At 50.5% G+C, this 24663-nt stretch overlaps 1 protein-coding gene across 1 annotated transcript; it reads right to left on the reverse strand.

The window, feature by feature from the left end:
• Window positions 1-2472: 2472 nt before the first annotated feature.
• On the reverse strand, window positions 2473-20927 carry LOC129355210 (ras-responsive element-binding protein 1-like). The gene is given in 19 exon segments (XM_055024748.1): window positions 2473-6840; window positions 7784-8441; window positions 8989-9101; window positions 9185-9319; window positions 9436-9597; window positions 9677-10077; window positions 10144-11122; window positions 11125-11652; window positions 11726-12170; window positions 12245-12505; window positions 12599-12788; window positions 14141-14286; window positions 14359-14503; window positions 17748-17911; window positions 17982-18071; window positions 18507-18576; window positions 19143-19362; window positions 19462-19572; window positions 20704-20927. Coding segments are annotated over 18 exon segments (5340 nt in total). The 5' UTR covers window positions 19568-19572; window positions 20704-20927; the 3' UTR covers window positions 2473-6313.
• Window positions 20928-24663: the final 3736 nt, after the last annotated feature.

A 24663-nucleotide genomic window follows, 5' to 3' on the forward strand; every position in this document is an offset into this window, starting at 1 on the left:
TATGTTTATGGTAATTATAATCCAGGATGTGGATATACCCAGCAGGATGATTTTTGATAAAACTCTTGAAAACATGCCAAACATATAAACCTGTTAAACAACAGGGGGCAGAACTGAACCGACCAAAATCATCAGATTATCCCTTCAAACTAATTTAAAAAGCTTCATTCTGAACACTTGAAGATTAAAGTTAAATAAGCAGATATTTATAATACCAAACGTGGCACTTTTTGCATATTATTCCAACAAAAACAGCTGAAAACCCTTAAAAGCAGAGATGCTACATTAGCCTAGCCTACTGCCGAACTAGCATGTTTAGCTTAAGGGAAACGCGGTTAAATTGACGTCAGGTGGAAAACAACTCACAATGTAAAGAGGCTGTTATAATCCGAGACGAATTTGATGCAACTAGAATATTAAAATGAGCCACATTAACTTCTATTATAGACCATAAACTCACGAGTTCAGACCGCTGGTTTCTTCTCTGACTCGGAACAGTTCCAGGTTCAGGTTATTCTCCTACACTGCCCCCATCTGGCGGACCACAGAACTGCAGGTCTTCCAATTATGCTTTTGGGACCAGAAATGTGTTTAATATTTCATAAGCAGATCATTGGGACATATTTAAAGTATTTTGAAGCCAACAACACAAACAATTTTTAAAAATATTTTTAATCACTTAATCTTAGGATTATGGCCTCTTCCAACCACACGACAGGTAATTATAATACAGAAAACTTCGAGTTGGTGCCTCTTACTTCAGTCTCTTACTTCAGCTCTGAGGGAATGTCTTTAGGTGGCATCCAACTTCCACTGACCTTTAACCCCAGCACCCTCCAGGCTCTGCTTGTCCTCTCTCGGTCTCCAGCTGAACTGCTCCTGTTCCAGCTGCTCCGTTCGCTGCGTCCGCCAGCCTGAGCACAGCAACCTGACGCTCCTTCCTGCTCCTCCCAGAGCTGTGAGTTGTTCACAGTCCTGTGGGACAGTCGGTTCAATCAGGAAGATCTTCTCCACTAAACCACTAAAACCTCATCGTGTCTCTGCGATGTCTTCACATGCTGTGTAAAGTCTGGCCTCCTTCCCAGCTCCACTCTTGATTGTGTAATCTCAGTCTTGGACTAAAAGTCTAGATGCTTTTGGGAAAGCATCCTGGGAAAAAGTGACAGGCAGACATTTTGAGGCTGAAGGGAACATTGGCCCTGCAGCGAGGCCTGTCTGATTAATTCTGCGCCACGGGTTTCTCAACTCCAGGCCGAAAGACGCGGCGTGAGCTGCATCTTTGCTTCAGCACACCTGAATCCATCAGGTCATTAGTGAGCTTCACTGCATCATGACAAGTTAATTCAGCTGAATCTTAAAGACACCAGACGTCAAAGCCCAGTTTAGAGGCCCTTTTTGGGTTGTTTTGCGTTACAGGTGAATAAATGCTCCAGTGAATGTGTCGTCATCCAGTTGGGCGTCCCAGAGTCTGAAAAGAAGCAAAACGTGATCCGTACAAACGACAGAGGAGACAGAAGTTATGTTGGACATTCTGCTCAGTCCACCATTGTCCCTAAACCCAGCCAGACGTTTTTAATGGTGGGTTGGTTTGTTGAAAGGGAGTCGCGCTTGTGACGCAGTCAGTGACTGTCAGTCGTCTGACGTCATGTTTTCATCAAAACCGTCACCAGAGGAAAACCTTTAAATCGCTCAAAAAGAACCACAGTCAGGAGGTTCTAGAGAAGTTCTGGAGATTCTACAGAGAAATCTATAAAACATTTGAAGAGCTTCTCGACCAGAGAACCAAGACCCAGACCTGGAACATCCAACGTTCCTACTGTAGATTTAAGGTTGCATCGACACCAGACCTGTTTAGACCAACTCCAGTCTGTTTGCCTAGGTTGGTTGGTGAGGTGTGAACGCTAATCGACCTCTGACCTCTGATCCTCCAAACCTCGGTCTGGGTTCGGTTGAAGTGAACCCAGACCGAGCGACTCTTTCTCTCATCCCTGTGCCGTAGCAACTGTGCTGCTCGCTTCTCCTCTTCGGTCCACGCTTGTACATTTGAACGCCAAGCACTTGAATGTGAACGCCAAGCGGACCAGAGAGCGCTCCAAAAGCAGGAAGTGTACAACAGCGCAGGGCATTCTGGGTAAATACAACCAAAGCTAACATGCTAGCCTAGCAGTAGCAGCAGAAATGGCTCCTGGGCTTCAGGAGCCATTTCTAAAGAGAAATCACTAAACTCTGACGCCTCCATCGTGTTTCATCTGGTGAAACAGGAAGTTGCTCTCAGTGTCTACAGATGTTTTAGTGTCATTTCCTTCAGTGGTTGTTGGTGCAGCGCCCCCACAGGCCAGGAGGGGAACAGGCTGGTTTGACTTAGTGAGAAAGAGAACTGAGAGTATCGGGTGTTAAACAGCTTTAATGAGAAAACTTAAGAGGCCCAGAATCCGGTTCTGACGATGAAAGAAGACAGAAGTATGACCCATGTTGATTGACACACCTTTCCTTTACATAATCTTTATTGCTTTTCTTATTGGGTTGAATACAGAGCAGGCTTACATCTCTAGACTCTGTGAACACTGTCATGTTGCTAACAGCAGGGGACAGAAAAAGATCCAGGCTGCATTTTTATAATGCTTTGTGATTGAGGTCCAGTACACAAAGAAAAACTCATTAAATAAAACAGAAAAGGCTTCAGATCAGAGTTTGGAGACCAAAAATCAAACCACATTTTCTGTGTCTGGTAACGACGAGTTCACAGTCAAGTGCTAAATGTAGTGATTGACAGATCTGATCATGATGTCATCTTTAAAAAAGACAAAGTAATCTGGACAAGCTGCGACTCAGGAGGAAAACAACAAGAAGCATTTCAAATCATGGATTTGTGAAAGACCCTGAGAGCGAGATTATATAGATTTTGATATTTTTATGTGTAGCACAAGAAGTGATGGAGAAAGGAGAAATCATCCATAATGAACAAATTAGATTAACATGCAAAAAATCTAACCTAAAACTCACCCTTTAATTAATCACAATAGATTTTCACAGTTTTATATGCATTTATGTCATAGAAGAAAACTAAAAATAAACAGAACCAACAGACCCAGACAGACTGTTCTCGACTCACACACAGGAAAATCTACATAAAGCTTTTGGATTCAGAAGGATTCTTATTGCTAGTCCGAGTCTCTCGCGGCCTGCCGTGCCCTTGAGCAAGCCGGTCGAGCCACAACAACAAAAACACCAGATCCTCAACAACTCTGCAGCATAAATGTGACATTTTAATACATGGCTTCTTCTCAAGTCATTGCAGACAATTAAACTCACACACAGAAACACGCCTGGGCTCCAAATAAATACAATAAAAACAGTCTATGTGCATTCGAATGGAAGTCCAGTATTCATATGGCCGCACACGCAGACGGGACAGACGAGGAGACAAACGCCCCGAGGACAGGGAGGACACAGGAAGCCAACGAGACAGAAACCATGGAGAGAGAAAGGGCCGCTCCTTACCGCCCTCTACAGGAAGTTTAATTCATGAGAAAAGCACAGCTAACGCCAACAACAGAAGCTAATGAAGCTGTTAGCATCTTAAAGCAATATACATTTCAGATTGAACATAAAGATATTTATGGACTATATTCACTATTTAACTATTTTAAAAAATGTTTATTGTTTTCTAAAGAGTAAAGGTGAGGTTTAGCATTAGCTTCACTTCAACGTTAGCGCTAACTTTGACAGGTTTGTGAAAATTAATCTCAAATAATTTGGTGATAATTTTATTTAAAAAGAAAAGTTATGCCAATTTTTTACTGCTTAGCAACAGTGAACTGGAGTTAGCCTATTAGCCATGTCCCATATTCACTAAGAATTAAAACATTTATCAATAAATCTCAGCAAAAAAGTTTTGGAAAGAAAAATAAGTACAATCCATATGACAGAATTTCATTCCTAAACACAAAGATTTATTGTTTTTGTAACAGTTCAGCTCGCTTGTTTTGGGTTTAGTTCTGTTTATCTGCGATAATCTGGAAAATCAGGAAACATTTCAGACATTATTCAGAAAACGTTCTACTGAGGGAACGGAAACATTAGCCAATAAAACTGTTTTCATCCGTTAGTGCTGCTAGCATCTGTTAGCACTGCTAGCATCAACAAAGCTACATGTTTGGGTAAATTAATTGCAAACTGGTCAATTTCATCAAACAGAATTTTTCCATCATTATGAAAGAAAAACTGAATCCAAGTTTCGACTGAAATCTGACAGAAAACTAAAACGAAGCAGCGATCTGTTAGCCTGCTAGCCAAGTAGCATCTTGACTAAAACCCATCAAACTATTTTCTTATCTTCAATTAATCAAAAATCAAACGAAAAACATCCAGTTTAGATTTTATTTAGTTTTTTAAAGCAACATATTAGCTAAAGAAGTTAATAGCAGCCCGCTAGCTGGTGTTAGCAACCTCAGGTAGAAAATTACAACTCAAGAGCTTTTTCAAGCTTCAGACACCTGATTGATGGTTGAACATAATTAATAACTAAAGCTTTAGTTGACATAAAGTCCAGTTGTTGCAGAAGCAGCTAAAGAGGCCGAGCCTTTCTCTCCTGGCTGCAGTTAGTAGTACAGAAGGTAGCAGTAGGTGTGGGAACGTTAGGTGTGGGAACGTTAGGTGTGGGAACGTTAGTGCCAGTTCAGGGCAGCGATGGGCCAATCGCAGCGGCTCCTGACAATCCGCGGTTCGTCTCTGTTGAAGGCGCTGAACGACCGACCATCACCGCCTTACAGTTCCAATATAAGCCACTGAGGTTTGACTTGCTTATGAGGTCATCTAATATTAAACAGGAAAAAGGTTTTTTACACACAAGCCAGAAAACAAGAGACAGCCAGACTACTGTCCCTCTGCTCAGGTTGGTGCTGATGGACGTTGAGCCCTTTAATGTGCAGCAGGTTTCGAATAGTGTTCACACCAACCTGATTTATTCTTTATAAACGCATCCGCTGTCACCTTCTGGAAACCAATGATTGTCTCTAATGCTCAGCTGAAGACCTTTGGGGTCAGCTGTAAAGTTCAGACGTTTCCAAAGGGAAATAGGCGTGGAGGCGGAGAGGAGATGAAACCCGGACAGGAAAACGGCAGACAGACAGACGATAATACTGAAGGAGTAAATGCAGGTTCAACTGAGCTGAAGGTCAGATTGTCTGGATGATGCTTCACCCATCTAGTGTCGTCCTGCTCTGAGACACGGAGCTGAAAACAGCAACACGTGGTCTGAGCCACCAAACACCTCCGACATGCCCCGCCCACACTGGACAAGTTAGCGCTCGTTAGCGCCTGTTAGCGCTCGTTAGCGGCGGCCGCCTCGGTTTAACCGGGCGACCCGGGAGGAAGACGTTGGATTTGCTAACAGCTTCAGTTAAAGAGCAAAAGTTGAGGTAAACTGAAAACTGAACTAACAGGTGTTAGTGCCGCTACGTGTTAGCATGCCGGAGGCCCTGCGAGTTACCCTAAAACAAACACTAGGGGGCGACAATGAGAGTCAGGCCAGGGGCCACATTCACACTGAAAAACACACAAAAACAAAACGTTCAATTTGTTCAGTTAAAAAAGAAAATCCACAAAACGAGAAGCTTCCCCCCCAAACACACCTAAATATGAATGCAAACATGCAGAGAGAGCCGGGCGGCGGCGGCGCGGCGGCCTGGAATCAACTGAGAATCATGATGAGAGAAACGCCTCTGGGGGGTAGTGTGATGGGTCTGAAACAGGAACGACGGCGCCCCCCCCAGGCACTCGGATCAGTCTGAAGGTTTCCATGAGCCAGCAGAGCCGGCAGTTAAACCCGCAGGTTTCCAGTTACAACAGCTTTCCTCAGTCCCGCCGCCAGGCGCCACTTCATTCAGTCTAAATCTGAAACATGATGTTCAAACCGGAGCAACTGAAGTCCGGCGCCGCTCCGGTTCGACCCGAACAGTTCCCAAGTCCGTCCGCGTCTCCACGTTGATCATCGATTCTCAAAACACAAATCTAGAACAATAAATCGTAATCATTTAATCTTTTTATTGCTGAAATATAGATTTCCCGCACAAAAATAGTAAATCACTGTCATCATAAAAAGCTATAAAAATTTAGATCCATCCTCCGGAATAACGCAGATAAAGATATAGCAACAAAAACATCTTTAGAAGTTGGACTAGTAGTAAGGCACTTCAAGAAAACGAGGTTCTGTCTTTTGGGGGAAGATTTTACGCGCTGGTTTTTGCATCATCATCATCATCATCATCATCGTCGTCCTTCGGTCGTATGGCACTGCGGTGATGGGGGTCCCTCAGTCTGCGCCCACCAGGGAGGGCTCTCCGTTGGGCAGCCGGCGCTCCGGCGGCGGCTGGTTGTGGATCTCCAGCAGCCCCTGGATGAAGCCGTCTGCCGCGGCGCCCCCTGCTGGGCAGCTGGGGGGATCTTTGGCGCCGTCCGGTGGTGCGGGTGAGTCGGTGCTGGTGCTCGTCTTTGATTCAGTAGCTTGGTGGGGGTCGGAGCAGGGCGGCGGGGCCGGATCCGACCGTTTCTCCACATCTTCCTCCTCCGCCGACCCGGAACCCTCCCGCTGACCTTCGACCTCCTCCTTGCAGTCCTCCTCCTCCTCCAGCTCCTTGGTCCCCGCCGTGCCGCTGCCGCACTCGCTCTCGTTCTCGGACGGCGGGCAGGTGGAGGTGGGGGTGGGGGCGCAGGAGTCTCCGTCCTCGCTGGCGTCGCCGTCGGCGCCGCGCGGCCGCAGGTGGATCCGTTGATGGCGGACCAGGCTGTGCTTCAGGGTGAAGGTCCGCTCGCACGTCTGGCACTGGTAGGGCCGCTCACCTGGGGGACAGACAGAGGAGGGGGTCACCATGGCAACCACAGGGGGCGGGGTCTACCTGTCTCCAGGGGGCGGGGTCTACCTGCCTCCAGGGGGCGGGGTCTATCTGCCTCCAGGGGGCGGGGTCTATCTGCCTCCAGGGGGCGGGGTCTATCTGCCTCCAGGGGGCGGGGTCTATCTGCCTCCAGGGGCGGGGTCTATCTGCCTCCAGGGGGCGGGGTCTATCTGTCTTCAGGGGGCGGGGTCTATCTGCCTCCAGGGGGCGGGGTCTATCTGTCTTCAGGGGGCGGGGTCTATCTGCCTCCAGGGGGCGGGGTCTATCTGCCTCCAGGGGGCGGGGTCTATCTGCCTCCAGGGGGCGGGGTCTATCTGCCTCCAGGGGGCGGGGTCTACCTGCCTCCAGGGGGCGGGGTCTATCTGCCTCCAGGGGGCGGGGTCTATCTGTCTTCAGGGGGCGGGGTCTATCTGCCTCCAGGGGGCGGGGTCTACCTGCCTCCAGGGGGCGGGGTCTACCTGCCTCCAGGGGGCGGGTCTATCTGTCTTCAGGGGGCGGGGTCTACCTGCCTACAGGGGGCGGGGTCTACCTGCCTCCAGGGGGCGGGGTCTACCTGCCTCCAGGGGGCGGGGTCTATCTGTCTTCAGGGGGCGGGGTCTACCTGCCTCCAGGGGGCGGGGTCTATCTGTCTTCAGGGGGCGGGGTCTACCTGCCTACAGGGGGCGGGGTCTACCTGCCTACAGGGGGCGGGGTCTATCTGTCTTCAGGGGGCGGGGTCTACCTGCCTCCAGGGGGCGGGGTCTATCTGTCTTCAGGGGGCGGGGTCTACCTGCCTACAGGGGGCGGGGTCTACCTGCCTCCAGGGGTCGGGGTCTATCTCTCTCCAGGGTCGGGTCTATCTCTCTCCAGGGGGCGGGGTCTACCTGTCCAGGGGGCGGGGTCTATCTCACCTGTATGTGACCTCATGTGTCTCGTCAGGTCCTGCAGAGACCAGAATCTTTTCCCGCACTCGGTGCAGATCTTCTTCCTCTTGTCCACCCTTCCTCCCTCGCTGTTCTTTGGTTCTGACGCCTCTTCGTCGCTCCTCTCCTCCTTCTCCTTCTCCTCCTCCTCTGACTCTCCACTCTCGCCTCTGTCGCTCTCTCCTTCCCGCTCTCCTCCATCATCTTCTTCCATGTCCGCCTCCTTCTCCTCTGCCTCCGGCTGAGCAGCTCTGCTCTCCTCCTCCTCCTTTGCAGGTAAAGGATCCTCCTCTTCCTCTGTCACCGCCGCAGCCTGCTCCTCCTCCGAGAGGTGCGCCCTCTCGTGGCGAGCCAGAGTCGTTGCGAAGCGGAAACTCTTCGTACAAACCCGACAGACGTGTTTGTTGTCGGGCTGCTGCTTCCCTGCTGGGCTGCCGGGCGAGGAAGAGGAGGGCGCCGGCTTGTCCTGGTCTTCGGGGACCTCCGTGGCATCTTGGGGCGTGGCTGATGGAGTCAGGGGGCGTGGCTCTTCTTGAGGGGCGGAGCTTGAGGAGGAAGTGGAGAGCTTAAAGTCGATGAGCTTCTTGCCAAAGTTCAGGTCGAGACTCTTGTTGCTGTGGCAGTCGTCGTCGTCCGTGTTCTCGGCCTGAAGAGCGGAAGACATGTTGGTCGTTATGCTAAAGATACTATTCGGTGTGCTGCCATCTGGTGGTCGGAGTGTGTAGTGCATGTGGTTTATGGGAGGCAGTCGGCTGAAATGGGCCGACTGTGGAATCAGACTGATATCTGTAAATTCACCCCAAATGTGGGGTCAGAATAATGTGACCCCTGAAGGCCAACATTAAATATCAAATGAAATAAATGACCATTAAATACCATTTTATCGTAATAATATAATTATTTGTCTCTGCAGATAAATCTCAGGTGGTGTTCTACCTGTGTGTCCAGGTTGTCATTCCTTAAATGAGTTTGGGATGAAATAGATTAATTAGCATCACAAAGTTAGCTGTGTAGCTAGTTAGCATCATAGCTAAATTTAAGCTAAGCGGGTTAGTCGTGTTCAAATCAATTTAACATCTAACAGAACAGGTAATAACTTAATGAGATGTAAAATCAGGCATTATGAGGGCAGCCGAGGGATTTAAACGGACAGTAAATGTTTTAGCCCTGAATCGTGTCTGACAGGCTGTTACCTTGCTGCTCTGCGGAGGCTGTTTGGCTGCTGTGCCTTTGGTCTCTGGCGCCCCCTGTTGGTCAGGCTGCTCACTGATTTCTGTGTCTTGTTGCTCTGCAGGTGGACTGCAGCCTGAGGCATGAACATTAGCGTTAGCATTAGCTTACTGTTTATAGTTGAGGCATTAACAGATTGAAATGTTTTCATTGGCTGACCTTGGCTTGCTTTGGGGGTGGGGCTTAATGGAGTGACGTCAGAGTGGGCGGGGCTGTTGACCATGGAGGCGGGGGCTGATTCTGGGGTGAGATCCTTGATTTCTGGTGGCAGCTGCTCTGTCTCTGATTGGCTCTCTGCAGAAACACAAAGGAACCGTCAGGAGGAGGCGACCCGGGGTTCTCAACACGAGGCTCAGGGTGGCGGCGGGGGACCGGGTGGTAAACCACAGGGGAGTGGCTGGGGTCCGTACCGGCGCTCTCGTGCGAGCCGTCATCCCCCTCCTTCTTCACGATGGCGCCGTTGCGCCGCAGCGTCCGGTGCGTCACGCCGTGCTTGCGCAGCAGGTGGCGCTCACAGTTGGACTTGGTGGAGAAGAAGGCGTCGCAGCGCGGACACGGGAACGGCTTCTGGCCTGAGGGAGACGGAGAGATGGTTGAGTTCGCCGCGTGGATTCCTGCCGCGCTGCTGCAGCAGTCTGTGCGGCGGGTTACCTGTGTGCGTTAGCATGTGTCTCTGCAGCGAGCTCATCCAGGGGAACACGCGCGGACAGAACGGGCAGGTCATCTTCTGGACCGAGTTGGAGTAGGCATTCTTCTTTCCTTTAGTCTGAGGAACCGTCATGGCCACCGCTGGCTTCCCCTCCTCTCTCGCCCTTCCCTGCCTCTCCTCCACTCCGGCGGCCGCGGCCCGTTCTGGTGCCGCCGGCGCCGTCTCGGGCCTCTTCGCCGGCTCAGCCGCCCCGGTCTGCAGGTAGGTGCTGAACTTGTTGGCGTCGGTCGTGGCGAGCATTTTCTCCACGCTGGCGAACTCCCCGCTGGATTCCAGGTCGATGCCGCCGCTCACTGCCTTCTCCCTCATCGCCAGAGCGGCTGGCTTCTTCCGCGCCCGCCGCCTGTGAGGAGAGGAAGAGTCAGACGCTGCCGATGGTGGCGAAGTTTGGCAGAAGAAGGGGAAGTACCTGGAGGATCCTTCAGACACGTCGTCGCTGGGCGGCTCCAGGGCGGCGGGTCCGGAGGCTTCGCCCTCATGCTGTGAGGACGGCGCTGTGGTCTGGGCGGCGCCGTCCAGCATGCCCTGCGCTGCGGACACAGAGCTGATGATCTGAGCGATGGAGGCCAGCGGCGCCAGATCCTTCACCGAAGGCGGCGAGGATGCGGAGGGCTTGGGCAGCAGCGGTTTGAGGCGCTGCACCCGGCCGGCGGGAGGAGGCAGCTGGTAGCAGCCCGGTGGGGGCGGAGCTTGCAGAGGAAGAACGCCGCTCGCCGCCTTCTCCTCTGGAGACGCAGCGAGCTGCTGCTCCACGATGGCGCTTTGCTCCGTCTTCAGCTCCGTGCCGCCGCCGGCCTCCCGGCGCTGACGCTTGCTGGGGATGGACAGGTCGATGGGCTGGTCCGGGTCGGCGCTGTCGAAGCCGTGCGAGGCGTTCTCCGTCTTGATGGCCGGAGACGCCGTCCGGCTGCTCCGGCCCTTGGCGGAGAAGTCGAGCGGCTGGTCGAGCTCCGCCGGGAACACCAGCTCCTCCGCCTTCACCGTTCCCAGGCCGTTGAGCGCGGCGCCGGCGGCGGTGGAGGGCAGCAGCGTGGTGATGTGGCCCTCGATCTCGCGCTCCTGGACCTCTGGGTGCTGCTTCAGCAGGTGGTGGATGCAGTTCCGCTTGGCCAGGAAGGCGGCGCCGCAGCGCCGGCACTCGAACGGCTTCCTCTGGCAGCCGTTGTGCGTGCGCAGGTGGATCTGCAGCGCGCGGTACGTCTTCAGGTCCTCGCCGCAGAACCGGCAGGTGGTCTCGCAGCCCGCCTCCGCTTCCTGTGTGGTGGTTGCCGCGGTGATGCCGCCGCCGCTGCTGAATGTGACGTACTTGATGTTCTTCTCGATGTCCTTCCTGGACGTCTTGGCGTGCTTCTTTCTGAGGTGGCGCTCGCAGTTGGCCTTGACAGTGAAGGGTAGTGGCACATGCGGCAGACGTACGGCCGCTCGCCGCTGTGCGTGCGGAGATGGCGGATCAGAGTGGCCTTGTCCGGCGCCACGTAGTCGCACATGTTGCACTGGTGGGGCAGGATGCCGAGGTGGAAGCGCATGTGGGCCTGCAGGGCGCCGGAGACGGCGAACACCTGGTCACAGAAGCGGCAGGGGAACGAGCCTTTAGCCGAGGCGGCGCTCCCCGCTTTGCTACCCGCCTTCCTGACGCTTAGCCCCGCCTCCTCCTGGAGCGGCGTGGTGGCGGTGGGCGGCGAGTCGGACAGCGGCGTGCTGGCGTCGCCCATCGACTCGGCCTCCATGTGAGCCGAGGAAGAGGAGGGCGTCTTGAAGATGGAGGGAGTGGGCGGAGGCAGGCTGGGGCTGATGCAGCCCAGTGAGGCCTGCTGGGAGCTCTGCAGGGGCGGCGGGGTGGTGGTGCTCAGGCTGGAGCGGGGGCTGATGGGAGGCTTGGGCTTCAGCGGTGGCATCGCCTTCTGACCCGAGAGCTGACCTGGAGGACGGAACCAGTTAGAGAGAAGAACTAGTATGGAGGTCAGACTGGGAGAAGCTGGTGAGGGACCGACCTGTGAAGCCCGGCGCCTTGGCCAGCGGAGGCAGCCCCATCTGGTTGGGCGCCGCGGCGGCCACCTTGAGGATCTGCTGGATGTCGGCCAGCTCCACGACTCCGGAGCCGCCGGACTCTCCTGGTTTGCAGCTGGAGGAGGCGGTGCCGGCGGTGGCGGCGCCTCCCTCCGGCTGCAGCAGGAAGCCGGCCTGAAAGGGCTGCAGCGACAGCAGGCTGAGGGCGTCCCGGTGCGACAGGCCCTGCAGGGCGGAGCCGGACGCCTCCAGCAGCGGGATGCTGAGCGCCGCCAGGCCGCCCAGACCCAGGGCCACGCCCAGGCCGCCGGACAGCAAGGCCGACGCCGACTCCTGAGGGAGGCTGAAGGATGGAGGCTCCACGTGGATCACCTTGATGCTGTCCAGGTGGGCCTGATGGATCTCGTCGTCGGTCGGACCGGACTTCACCTGCAACGTGAGAACATTGGCATCAGAACCAGAACCGGCAGCTCTGGGCCTCAGGAAGCAGGAGAGGAGCAAACCTTGGAGAAGTGTTGCAGGCCCAGGGCCTCCAGGAAGCTGCTCTGCTCTGATGGTGGCTTCCCCGCTTCCTGGCGTTCCTCGTCGGCCCGCGCCTCTCTGTTCTCCTTCTGCTTCTCGGCGGCCTCAGCGGGTCGGTCCGGGTGGGAGGCGGTCTTATGGAGGTCCAGGGCGGAGCGCAGTGGGAACGCCTTGTCGCAGGAGTCGCAGACAAAGCGGTGGAACTTACTGATGCAGCGCCGCAGGTTGGTCTCACACCACACCTGAAGGGACGGACAGACGGACGGGTCAGAGCGCCGGCGGGGCCGTGGCATGGCGAGGTGGAGCCGGACCGACCACGGGACGGCGGGACGCACCTGAGCAATGTGAGCAAACTTCTTGCAGGAGAAGTCGATGAAGGCCAGGTCGTTGAATCCGGTGGGGATGGAGGGGTTGTTCTGAATGAAGGGGCGGCCACTGGGGTCCTGGGGGAGGAGCTTATGGACCGCCGCGTTGTGCCGTAGCAGTCCACGGTGTGTCCGGAAAGAGAGGCAGCAGAGATCACACCTGGCGAGCAGAAACCAGACAGAATTAGATTTAAATCTGAACATCTTTGTTTAGGGGCAGTGGGTGGAGTCAGGGTGTGTTTAGGGGGCAGTGGGTGGAGTCAGGGTGTGTTTAGGGGGCAGTGGGTGGAGTCAGGGTGTGTTTAGGGGGCAGTGGGTGGAGTCAGGGTTTGTTTAGGGCAGTGGGTGGAGTCAGGGTGTGTTTAGGGGGCAGTGGGTGGAGTCAGGGTGTGTTTAGGGCAATGGGTGGAGTCAGGGTGTGTTTAGGGGCAGTGGGCGGAGTCAGGGTTTGTTTAGGGCAGTGGGTGGAGTCAGGGTGTGTTTAGGGGGCAGTGGGTGGAGTCAGGGTGTGTTTAGGGGCAGTGGGTGGAGTCTGGGTGTGTTTAGGGCAGTGGGTGGAGTCAGAGTGTGTTTAGGGGGCAATGGGTGGAGTCAGGGTGTGTTTAGGGGCAGTGGGCGGAGTCAGGGTGTGTTTAGGGCAGTGGGTGGAGTCAGGGTGTGTTTAGGGGCAGTGGGTGGAGTCATTGTGTGTTTAGGGGGCAATAGGTGGAGTCAGGGTGTGTTTAGGGGGCAGTGGGCGGAGTCATTGGTCTTTACTCTCTGTAACGATTCTTTAGCAATGATTTGGACATTAACCCAGTACCAGTTCATCTCTTCAGCTTTATGACCCGTTTGGTTCCAGTTCCTGGAAACATTTGGATCCTGGATGGGTTCTGCTGCATGAAACAGCCAACAGCATCTGATATCAGCACCTGATAACGGACTGAGCTGCAGAACCAGGTCCTGGAACTGAAACCGGACCAGCAGAACCGAACCGGAACATCAGGAGTTCGATCCTCAAAAGTTTGAAATTCTTTCTCCTCCTGCTGCTCCATTAAACCGCGACTCCATCCTTCCTCGTCTCCCTCCATTCCTCCAGTCGATCCTCTTACTGGCTGATTAACGAGGATTTACCTCTAAATATTCTCCTCCCTCCATAACGAGCTCAGCGCCGCCTGCTGACCTCTTTCCAGCTTTTCTTTTCTATTCATTATTTTTTCCTCCTTTTATCATCACTTCATCAATTTATTCTGACCATCACTTTCTTGCTTCCAGTTTCTCATCCCTCCATCTCTAGTTTCTTTGTCCATGAATGACAACACAGCCTGTCAGAGTGCCTCCTCCTTTTACCCAACTTCCTCATCCAACCAAACATCCAACTAAACATCCAACCATCTTTCAACACAGCACATCTGAATGTGAAAGGAACCCAGCAGAACCACGGACTCGTTGGGCCGGTTCTGGAGCAGAACGTGAGTTTAGATGGGGTCTGAAGAATCCAACCCGACCCGACTGTAACTGGTGCCTCCGTACCTCAGCATGGTGTCCGGGTGCGTGTCCATGTGGGCGTCCAGGTCCAGTCTGGAGCTGCAGGTCTTGAAGCAGATGGGACACGGCAGCAGCTCCTCCTCCGCCCCCGGCAGCGCCGCCGACTCGTCCGCCCCCCCCTCCTCCGTCACCTGGACACAGAGCCGGGTTGTTGGTTCCCTGAGCGGCGCCGGGCGGACCGGCAGGAGGAACGCGGCTCTTACCTTCTTGGCGGGCGGCTCGTCTCCGAGGTCGTCCTCCAGGCCCTGGCGCCGCTTCATGGAGGGACGGCGGCGCTTGGTGGGGGACGGGGGGCTGCTGAGGGGCACCAGGCCGCTGGCCGGGTCTTTGTCATGGATCTTCATGTGCCTGAGGGGGAGAGGAGGTCAAAGGTCATCATCTTCATCAGGAAGGAGCTGCAGGAGAAACTCTGGGAAAACATGGTGGGCGGAGCCAGCATGGTGGGCGGAGCCAGCAGATTGTGACTGAGATGAAGAGACAGAGGAAGGACAGAATAGAAATATTGAGGAGACAAAAAGGGAGCAAGAAACAAAGGACACAAGGAGATGGAGAGGAAGGTGAGGAAGGTTGCTAGAAACCAGTGAGGAAGATGAGTAAAAAGAGGCAGAGGGGCTCCGAGGTGTCAGCTATTAATAGCGGCCTCAGGCAGCCGGCTGGACGACCATAAGAGGTCCTGATAGTCAGTCAGCAGATCTGGAGCAGCTGACAGGAAGACGCTCATCAACCAATCAGAACGCAGGGAGGCGGGGGCCCAATCAGGGAGCAGAGGCTGCTGCAAACAAACCCATGACCCCTGAACCGTCCAATCAGAGAGCAGCAAACTCGCAGAGTCAGCAGAGAACGAGCGAGAGAGAGAGGGAGAGAGGAGGGATGGAAACATAAAAAAGTTGAGAGGAAAGTGAGACTGACAGAAGAGTCAGGAAGAAAGTTAAGACCTGAGAAAACATTGAGGAAGAGGAGGAGGATGAGGAGGAGGAAGAGGAAGGAGAAGGAGGAAGAGAATGAGGAAGAGGAGGAAGGAGGATGAACAGGAGGAGGATGAGGAGGAGGAAGAGGAGGATGAACAGGAGAAGGAAGAGGAGGAGGATGAGCAGGAGGAAGAGGAGGAGGAGGAGGAAGAGGAGGAAGGAGGATGAGCAGGAGGAAGAGGAGCAGGAGGAAGAGGATGAGGAGGAAGAGGAGGAGGATGAACAGGAGGAGGAAGAGGAAGAAGGAGGAGGACAAGGAGGAAGAGAAGCAGGACGAAGAGATGAGGAGGAAGGAGGATGAGCAGGAGGAAGAGGAGCAGGAGGAAGAGGATGAGGAGGAAGAGGAAGGAGGATGAGCAGAGGAAGAGGATGAGGAGTAAGAGGAAGGAGGATGGGCAGGAGGAAGAGGATGAGGAGGAAGAGGAAGGAGGATGGGCAGGAGGAAGAGGAGCAAAAAGAGGAGCAGGAGGAGGAGGATGAGGAGGAAGAGGAAGGAGGATGAACAGGAGGAAGAGGAGGAGGAAGAGGAGCAAAAAGAGGAGGATGAGGAGGATGAACAGGAGGAAGAGGAGAGGAAGAGGAGCAAAAAGAGGAGGATGAGGAGGATGAACAGGAGGAAGAGGAAGAGGAAGAGGAGCAAAAGAGGAGGATGAGGAGGATGAACAGGAGGAAGAGGAAGAGGAAGAGGAGCAAAAAGAGGAGGAGAGGAGGATGAGCAGGAGGAAGAGGAGGAGGATGAGCAGGAGGAAGAGGAGGATGAACAGGAGAAGGAAGAGGAAGGATTGGTGACCAGTGGACCAGAGGAAACATTTCCATCAGTTTTCATCTCTCAGCCTTAAACATTCAAAGCAGACGATGTTTCCACATGTTGTGCTCTGCCAGCAGCCTGCTAGGGAACTACATTACCCATCAGCCCCTCTGCTGTTATTAAATCGGTTTATAATGTCTGATACTTCCTGTCTGTTGCTGCCCTGCAGATCAAACTACAGCAAACTACGACTTTATTTCCTGTTTCTGCTATGAAGATCAGTGACGTCAAACTAATGGAGCTGTTATTGATCACCTATTATTGATCATCTGTTATTGATCATCTGTTATTGATAATTTGTTATCGATAAACTGTTACTGATAAGCTGTTATGATAATCTGTTATCGATAAGCTGTTATTGATAATCTGTTATCGATAAGCTGTTATTGATAAGCTGTTATTGATCATCTGTTATCGATAATCTGTTATCAATAATCTGTTATTGATAATCTGTCATTGATAAGCTGTTATTGATAATCTGTTATCAATAAGCTGTTATTGATAATCTGTCATTGATAATCTGTTATTAATAATCTGTCATTGATAATCTGTTATTAATAATCTGTTATTGATAATCTGTTATTGATAATCTGTTATTGATAATCTGTCATTGATAAGCTGTTATTGATAATCTGTCATTGATAAGCTGTTATTGATAAGCTGTTATTGATAATCTGTTATTGATAAGCTGTTATTGATAATCTGTTATTGATAAACTGTCATTGATAATCTGTTATTAATAATCTGTCATTGATAATCTGTTATTGATAATCTGTTATTGATAAGTTGTTATTGATAAGCTCTTATTGATAAGCTGTTATCAATAATCTGTTATTGATAAGTTGTTATTGATAATCTGTTATTGATAATCTGTTATTAATAATCTGTCATTGATAAGCTGTTATTGATAATCTGTTATTAATAATCTGTCATTGATAAGCTGTTATTGATAAGCTGTTATCAATAATCTGTTATTGATAAGCTGTTATTGATAATCTGATATTAATAATCTGTCATTGATAAGATGTTATCAATAATCTGTTATCAATAAGCTGTCATTGATAAGCTGTTATTGAAGATATTTTGTATAAATGTTTGATGAAATGAACAGATTCTTGTTCAGTGAATCCTCTTTCTGATTCTTTCTCTGCTTTCATTCTTGTTGTAAAGTTTCTTCCTGCTGCAGCGTCTCTGCTGCTTTTTGCTGACTTGTCGGGTTTATCTGCTGTTTCTCCTGAGTTGTTCCTTCTCCTCCTCCTTTCCTTTTATTAAATATTTTACTCTAATCGTGGTTCGGCCTTCAGATCTGAACTGAAAGTCTGATTCCATGACGGTAACAGATCGCGGTGTTGGAGCAGAATAACGGCTGTGTGTCTGTCAGCCTCCGTCATTCCTTCCTGCCCACGGCCAGCAGGCCGACAGAAACCCTCAGAACCACAGCGCTGCCAACAGGGAGCGCTGGGAGGACTGGGAGGACTGGGACAGCTGCTGGGACCCGCTACTGGTTACTAAGAGCCGATTCTGGACCCGGCCTCTTCCTGCAGCCTGACGGGTCGTCGGCCCCGGCCGATAATTGGCCGGGTGGAGCTCTGGTGGGTGTGATGGCGGCTGGATCTGAATCTGCTGCCCACTTCCTGTCTCCCCCATCGCCTCAGGCTGCAGCAGCTGGAAACAACCAGGACGATTCTGTGCTGGGCTGGAGACTGTTCTCCGCTCTGATTGGCCCTGCTGTGTGTGTGTGTGTGTGTGTGTGTGTGTGTGTGTGTGTGTGTGGTGTGTGTGTGTGTGTGTGTGTGTTGTGTGTGTGTGTCTGTACCGGTGCATGTTGCCATTGGTGGTGAAGGTCTGGCCGCAGACGGTGCACTTGTAGGGCCGCTCCCCGCTGTGGACCAGCATGTGTCGGTCCAGAGACGAAGCCGAGCTCAGACACTTCCCACAGATGCTGCAGGAGTGGTCGGTGGCGCCGGCGTCCGCGTTGTGCTGCGGGCGGAGGAGAGTGCGTCAGAATGTGTCGGTGTGTGTGGGTCGGACCTGCGGAGGCGGGGCCTACCTGTCGGATGTGCATGGTGAGCTGGTGCTGCGTCTGGCAGTTCTTGTCGCAGAGCGGGCAGATGAAGGCCGAGCCGTCGTCTTTGGAGTCCTGGAAACATCAGAGCAGCGTGAGACGGTCCTACTGGTTCAGCTGGTGCTACTGGTTCTGATGGACCTCAGTGGTACATCAGAACCACCTCAGTGGTTCCATCAGAACCTCCCCCATGAGGATGCGTCCCCTACCGGAGGACAGACGCCTCACTGAGCCGCTGAACTCTGAGGAAACGTTGACCAAACAATCTCTGCAGATTACTGCTCACACACACACACGCACACACACACGCACGCACACACACACACACACACACACACACACACACACACACACACACACACACACACACACACACACACTAACACACATACACACGCACACACACACATGCAGCCAGAACTTCCTTTTCCTGTTGAAGCCACAGGAAGCCCTGACGGCAGCAGGAATGCCCCGCTGCATGATGGGAGAGGGCGGGGCCAGCGGGCCTACCTGGTTGCGGCGGGCGTTGCGGCTGGGCGGCGCCCGCATGGCGGCCGTCAGGGACTTGCTGGGCGATGGGCTGCAGACAGAAGAAGGTTGAGATGCTGCAGGTTGGATTCCCTGAAGCAAGGCAGCAGCTGACAGATCATTACAGGAAATGCACCAACTTTCTGCTGATTCAGCGATTAAAGGGAAAATTTAATAAAATTATAAATCTATGTTCAAAAACTAATCAGGCAGCAAAACGTCCTGAACATGAGAGAAAATATTTATTTTATTTTAAAGACAGAAACTCTGAATAATTGTATTTAATTTTCTTCTATTAAAAAATATAAACTTTGATCAAAAACATTAAAATAATTTAAAGAAAATATATAATATTTAAATATACGGAATAAAACAAAAATGCAATTATTTATATAACCAAACAACCTATTAAGAAAAATATTAAAATGAATAAAATTAAAATATTTCATAAACTGAATTAATCAATTGCTGCTGAGTATTATTGTAAATTATTTTTAATTCATGATAATAATGATGAGGAATATTTATATCCGCTACAACATGGAGGATGAGGTTGATCTTCATCAGGAGGCGACGGGCGTACAACAACCTGCAGGTGTGCAGAACATCTGGAATCACCTGGGAGACGGTCCAGCTGAGGAGTTGGCCGAGGTGACGCCGCTGCCTCCTTCATCACCTCCTCCTCCTCCTCCATTGATGGTCCCGGCTGCTGACATCACAGTGGACATCATGGCGTTGATGGAGGACAGATCTCCTCCTCCTCCTCCTCGCTCTCCATTCTGGAGTGCTTCTCCTTCACTCGCCGCCTCCTTCGCTCCGTCAGACGCTCTGTTGATCGCTGCTGAGAAACCAGACCGTTACTTCCTGCTGCGCTGCAGACGCCACGATGGAGGCCAGACGCCATCATGGCGTCTCGTGACGCCGTGCGGCTGCCTACCTTCCAGGTTGGTGTGTGCAGCCTGGACCTGTAGCTCCGCCTCCTCCGTGGTGGCCTCGCTGCTGGCTCCGCCCTCCTCCTGCGGCTCCTCTGTTGGGTTCTCCATGATGGCTGGAAGGAGAACAGACAGGAAGTCAGACAGGAAGTCACGCCGCAGTCTGGAAAGGTGCAGCATTCCCAACATTCCCAGGGAAAACCTTCCCTCTGATCAACATTCTGTGTTTTCTGTCTGGACCGGACCGGACCGGGTCAGGCCTCCACACCTGGCTCTACCCAGCAGCAGCTAATTACTGCTTCCTGTTGGGCTGCCCCCACAGGAAGTCGCTGTTCCTCGCTCCGACAGGAAGGAAGCCTGGAGCTGAAGAGGAGACGGTTCTGATCGCCACGCGGTCCAGAACTTCCTGTGATCCAGAACCTCTCCCTCCCTCAGAGTCGGGATGGAAATGATCCCATCTGGATCTTTAGCCGGGTTCAGGTCCACTGAACGCTGGGGAGGTTCTGCTCACAGGACTGGGTTGAGTTGGACCCGGTTCTGATTCTGTTGTGAACTGAACTGGATCAGGATGAAACTGGCTCCAGACCCGTTCTGACAACATTTAATTTCTTAAATGATCAATAAAGTATTTTTTGAATTTGAATATTTTGTTTATTATTTAAATAATATTTGCAGTAAAACAATGAAGGTCATTGAGATGCTTTGTTTATTCATTTATTATAATATTAATTATATTTTACACCAGAATTATCAGATTAATACTTTAACTATGCTAACTAGCATAGCTGCTGCTAATTAGCTGCAAACTTTAGAAATATACAATAAGAACAACTTCAGCAACTTTTAGAGCCCCTGAGGCTTTAAATAGAAAACTTTTAGTAACTTTAACTGGCTGAACTTTTCCTCAGAGCCCTGCAGACGACGGTGAGGGGAGCCAAGATCCAGAACCTCGTTTAAGATGCAGAGCTGCTGCAGGAACCAGAACCACGGCTAAGATGGTTGACTTCATGTTGTTAAAGTGATTTTATGTTTCATGTGTCAAAGGGCCAGAGAAGTGCTGTTTGGTTCAGTGTGGACCAGGTTTGGACCAGGCTAATGTTCTGAAATGATTCTGCTTTGAAAAGGAGCTTAAACCCAAACCGGTGGTTCCGACTCCAGCAGCAGCAAGAGAGAGCTGATGTTACTACATCTGTTCCCGGCCGTCAGCTCTCACTGCGACACACACACACACACACTCACTCACTCACACAGAGCGCTGACGCTCCAACATTCCTGCACATCCCTGCAAAAGCTGGAAAAAGGTCACAGCGAGCGAGTCGGCGAGTAAAAGGAGCGATCTGTGTCAGTCGGACTCGGCTCCGGGCCGGGTTGAGACATTTTAGGGAAAGTGATAAAGTGGGCGGTCTGATCTGAATTAACCCTTTCAGGACCAAATAACGTTCTGGCCTTTTATAATCCAGTAATAATGTTGGATTATTGTAATTATTAATAATCCAATTCCTGATCCAGTCAGAGCAGATAATCTGTTTCCAGACACTGAAACAAAACGAAGGAAAAGAGTTTGAAAAGTTTATGTAAATAAATCCTACAAAAAAGGCACAAAAATATTAAGTATTTCAACACAAATATTAATTATTGATTATGGTTTAAAGAAAGTGATCAGAAGAGTTAATTTAGCTGAATCTCGATGTTCCAGTCTGTTGGTAAAAATGCAGCAGAGCATCTGGAAACGGCGCCTGCAGCCCAAACTGAGGGCGAAGGCTTCCTGTCCCGCCTCCTGCTGAGAGGCACCTGTGTGAGGATGTAACTCTGTGACAGGCGGGACAGAGGGATGACGGAGATGGAAGGAAGGATGGAGAGCTGAGGAGGGGAAGAAAGCCTATAAATCCTCTGCAGCCTCTTCATTCGCCCAGAGTTCGACAGAAATAAAAGCGGCCGTGTGATTGGCTGTGTGCTGCCGACTCGCTCTCAGCCCAATAAATTTGTGCTGCTGCAGTCTTTTATTTTAACTCCCTCCGTCTGCTTTTACATGGCGGCTGAAGCGAGGTGGATATCTGGTGTCGGTTAACAGCGCTTGGCAGAGTGAGAGCGCAGCAATGGAGGGATGTATGGTGAGACAGATAGAGGAGTGGGGGAGGACAGGATCCACTCACCATATGTTGGCTATTTATTACCTCAGGCTAACTGTCTCTGTCCTCATCTGAACATCCATCACTGTTTCAGATTGGCAGATACGACCTGGGAATCAAACACAACAAACTCCCACTGCTCCAGATTTATGCATCCAGGCATCACAGCAACACGTCGGCCACCAGAATGCTACGCTGCCGCGGTTTAATACCGCTTACGATGAATATATTTGATTTAAAGTCAGGATTAACGCAGAAAAAACAACATTCTAAATCTGAGGTTTTGTTTTCTCTCTCCAGAGATTAGCTGTGAAGTTGAATGTCTCTCCATGTTTACTAGGAACATAAATCTTCAGCCCATTAACACCAGTCCGATAGAAAATACTTTAATATTTTTTACTGGAACACTTCGTCCTGGACTGAAAGCATTTTATTCATCATATATCTTTGTTTCACTGAGATATTAATGCTAAAAACATAAAACCAGCTTTCAGCAAAGCTAATAGGTAGTTGTAACCCTAAAGTTATGATTATGATTCTATCAGACCACAGGATAAATCCTCTGCCCATTTTCAACAAAAAAATAACACTAAGTTTTGTGAATTTACACCATATTTCTTTTTGTTACAAGAGACAAAAACTACATTAAAACTGGGCTGCTTTGCTAATTAGCTCAGCCTTGATGCAGCAACGTTTAAAAGATTTATTATCATACTTTATTTCTTGACTGTTGTAGGAATTATATCAATGATATATTACAATAAATATAAACCCAACAATACTATTTTTAGCAGAAACCAGGTTCAGCTGAGCAACCAAAACGTCACTAATTAACTAAATGTTATCCTTGGAAGTATAAACAATTTGTTAATTTAATAATTTGCTTATTCGTTGATTGTTGCAATAATTATAATATTCATATATCTATATAATTTTACACTAAAACATCAAAATGACTATTTTATGTTAAGTTTAATCCAGAAAATAGCTCCCACCACTGAGCTGCTACGCTAATTAGCCTAGCCACTGCTAATTAGCTAACCCTGATGCATTTTGGATTAACGTAATAGTTTAAGCTAACTTAACCTGTCGCCTCTACACAACTATCTCTGTAAAACAGTTAACTGTTAAAACAGGAACCAATCCAACGTTTCAGCCTCAAGTTTCAGAGCAGCGGCTCATTTCTGTGGCGCATTAATGTAGCGAGGCCGGGTGAATAACTGACGGGTGAAGCTAAATTTAGAAAGCTACAACCGGCCGCGTCGTGACAAGCGATGCTGCCGCCGTCTTTGAATCCAGCAGCAGAAACTGAAAGAACATCTCTCTCTTTATCTTTCTGTTTCTCAAATTCTCGACCGCAACAGGAAGCTGACACTCTCGGGAGTCACAGAGACGCTTCGCTGCTTCCCTCATGTGATTGATGGAGCTTCCCGCTGACCCGCCCGGCCGGCCTGGCCGACAGGCCCCTCAGAGGCCTCCAGCTAAAACTCAGCTGCCATCACCCATCCTCCGCTCCTGTCTCCCGGCAGGACTTTGCCCAAACTTGTTAACTGTCTCTTATGAAACCGAGCTGGCAGGTTCTGCTCCTCGGTTCCTCTGCGCCCCAGACTGACAGACACCAGCTTTCCACCTCTCCTGCCTCCATCTTTTATTTCTGTCTTCCACCCCCTTCACCCTCCCGGCCCGGTTCGGTTACACATTGACTGTCTGTTTGCGGTGGAGCAAAGTGGAGTTTAGAACCGCCGTGATAAAGTGTTGAGATAGCATCAGCCGTGTGTTAGCTCCACTGTACGGCATACCGCAGCAGGGGCAGGAGGGAGGGAAGCATCTCAGCCAATCAGACAGCTCCTCTCAGAGTGGAGAGATCTGCCGACTGCCAGCCAATCAGGAGGCAGGTTCTTCTCCTCCCAAACACGCAGGTTTATCCATCTGTGAGCCGCTTTATCTTATCTACGGAAGCAGACTGGGACAGTTTGATGGTCTGGAAATTACTTACTGCAGTTTTTTATTGTTTATAATAATAGGACTGCTGTAAAGGAATCTAGGAACATTTATATTAATAAACGCTGAATAAACAGCTACAATTGGTTAGTTTATTTTATGTAAACTGACATTGTTATGCATGTTAAAGATAAAGAACTCTAATTTATAGTAGTATTTTGTATTTTAATTTGATCACAATATTTGCTAAGATTATTGCCAATAAATATTTCTCCTCTAATACTGTGCAGCCAAACCTTCATATCTCATCTTGCTCATAGAATTTAAAAATTTCTTGCACAAAGTCAGTTAAAACTGATTTTAACCGGACCCAGGTCCAGTTTACTCCCTGAGATTCTTGGGGCCCAAAAAGCAGCAGAATGCCCCGTTGGTTAATGAGGGATCCATCAGGGGGATCCATCAGGGGGATCCATCAGGGGGATCCATCAATGGGTTGCATGTTCTAAGAATGCAACCAGAAGAATGTGTGAAACTCAACTTCATGTTCCTTTTTTCCATATTTGAAGTAAAATCCTGATATTTGCCTGAAGCTAATATTTGCTGACCCTGGAAGGGTCAAGAGGTCTCCCTGGATGAACCCAGATGACCTCTGGCTGCATCTATAAACAGAAGACGTAAGACAGGAAACTGCAGCAGAGGAAACAGAGACATCCAGGACGTAGACAGAGCCCAACCAGCACAGTGATGAGAAACAGAAACAAGTTCCATCATTTCAGAGAGAAACTTGACAGGAAGGAGGCGGGCAGGTTTACAGGAGGATGAACAGAGAGGAGCAGGGGTCAGAGGTCAGCATGGATACAGGGAGGAGCTATTTACCCGTTCTTTTTCGTTAATCACGCTCACTCCTCGAGTCTCAGGGGCGGGGCGGAAGGGGCGGGGTTTGTTGTGTTTGAGTCTGAAGGAGCGTTCACACTGCGGGGGGGAAACAGAGAGAGGGTCAGTAACAGAGACACACACAACAACACAATAACACACACCTGCAACACACAATAACACACCTACAACACACAGTAACACACACCTGCAACACACAATAACACACCTACAACACACAGTAACACACACCTGCAACACACA

The sequence above is a fragment of the Poeciliopsis prolifica genome, unplaced genomic scaffold (assembly GCF_027474105.1).
Source record: "Poeciliopsis prolifica strain line A6 unplaced genomic scaffold, Auburn_PproV2 SCAFFOLD127, whole genome shotgun sequence".
In the NCBI taxonomy this organism is placed as follows: Eukaryota; Metazoa; Chordata; class Actinopteri; order Cyprinodontiformes; family Poeciliidae; genus Poeciliopsis; species Poeciliopsis prolifica.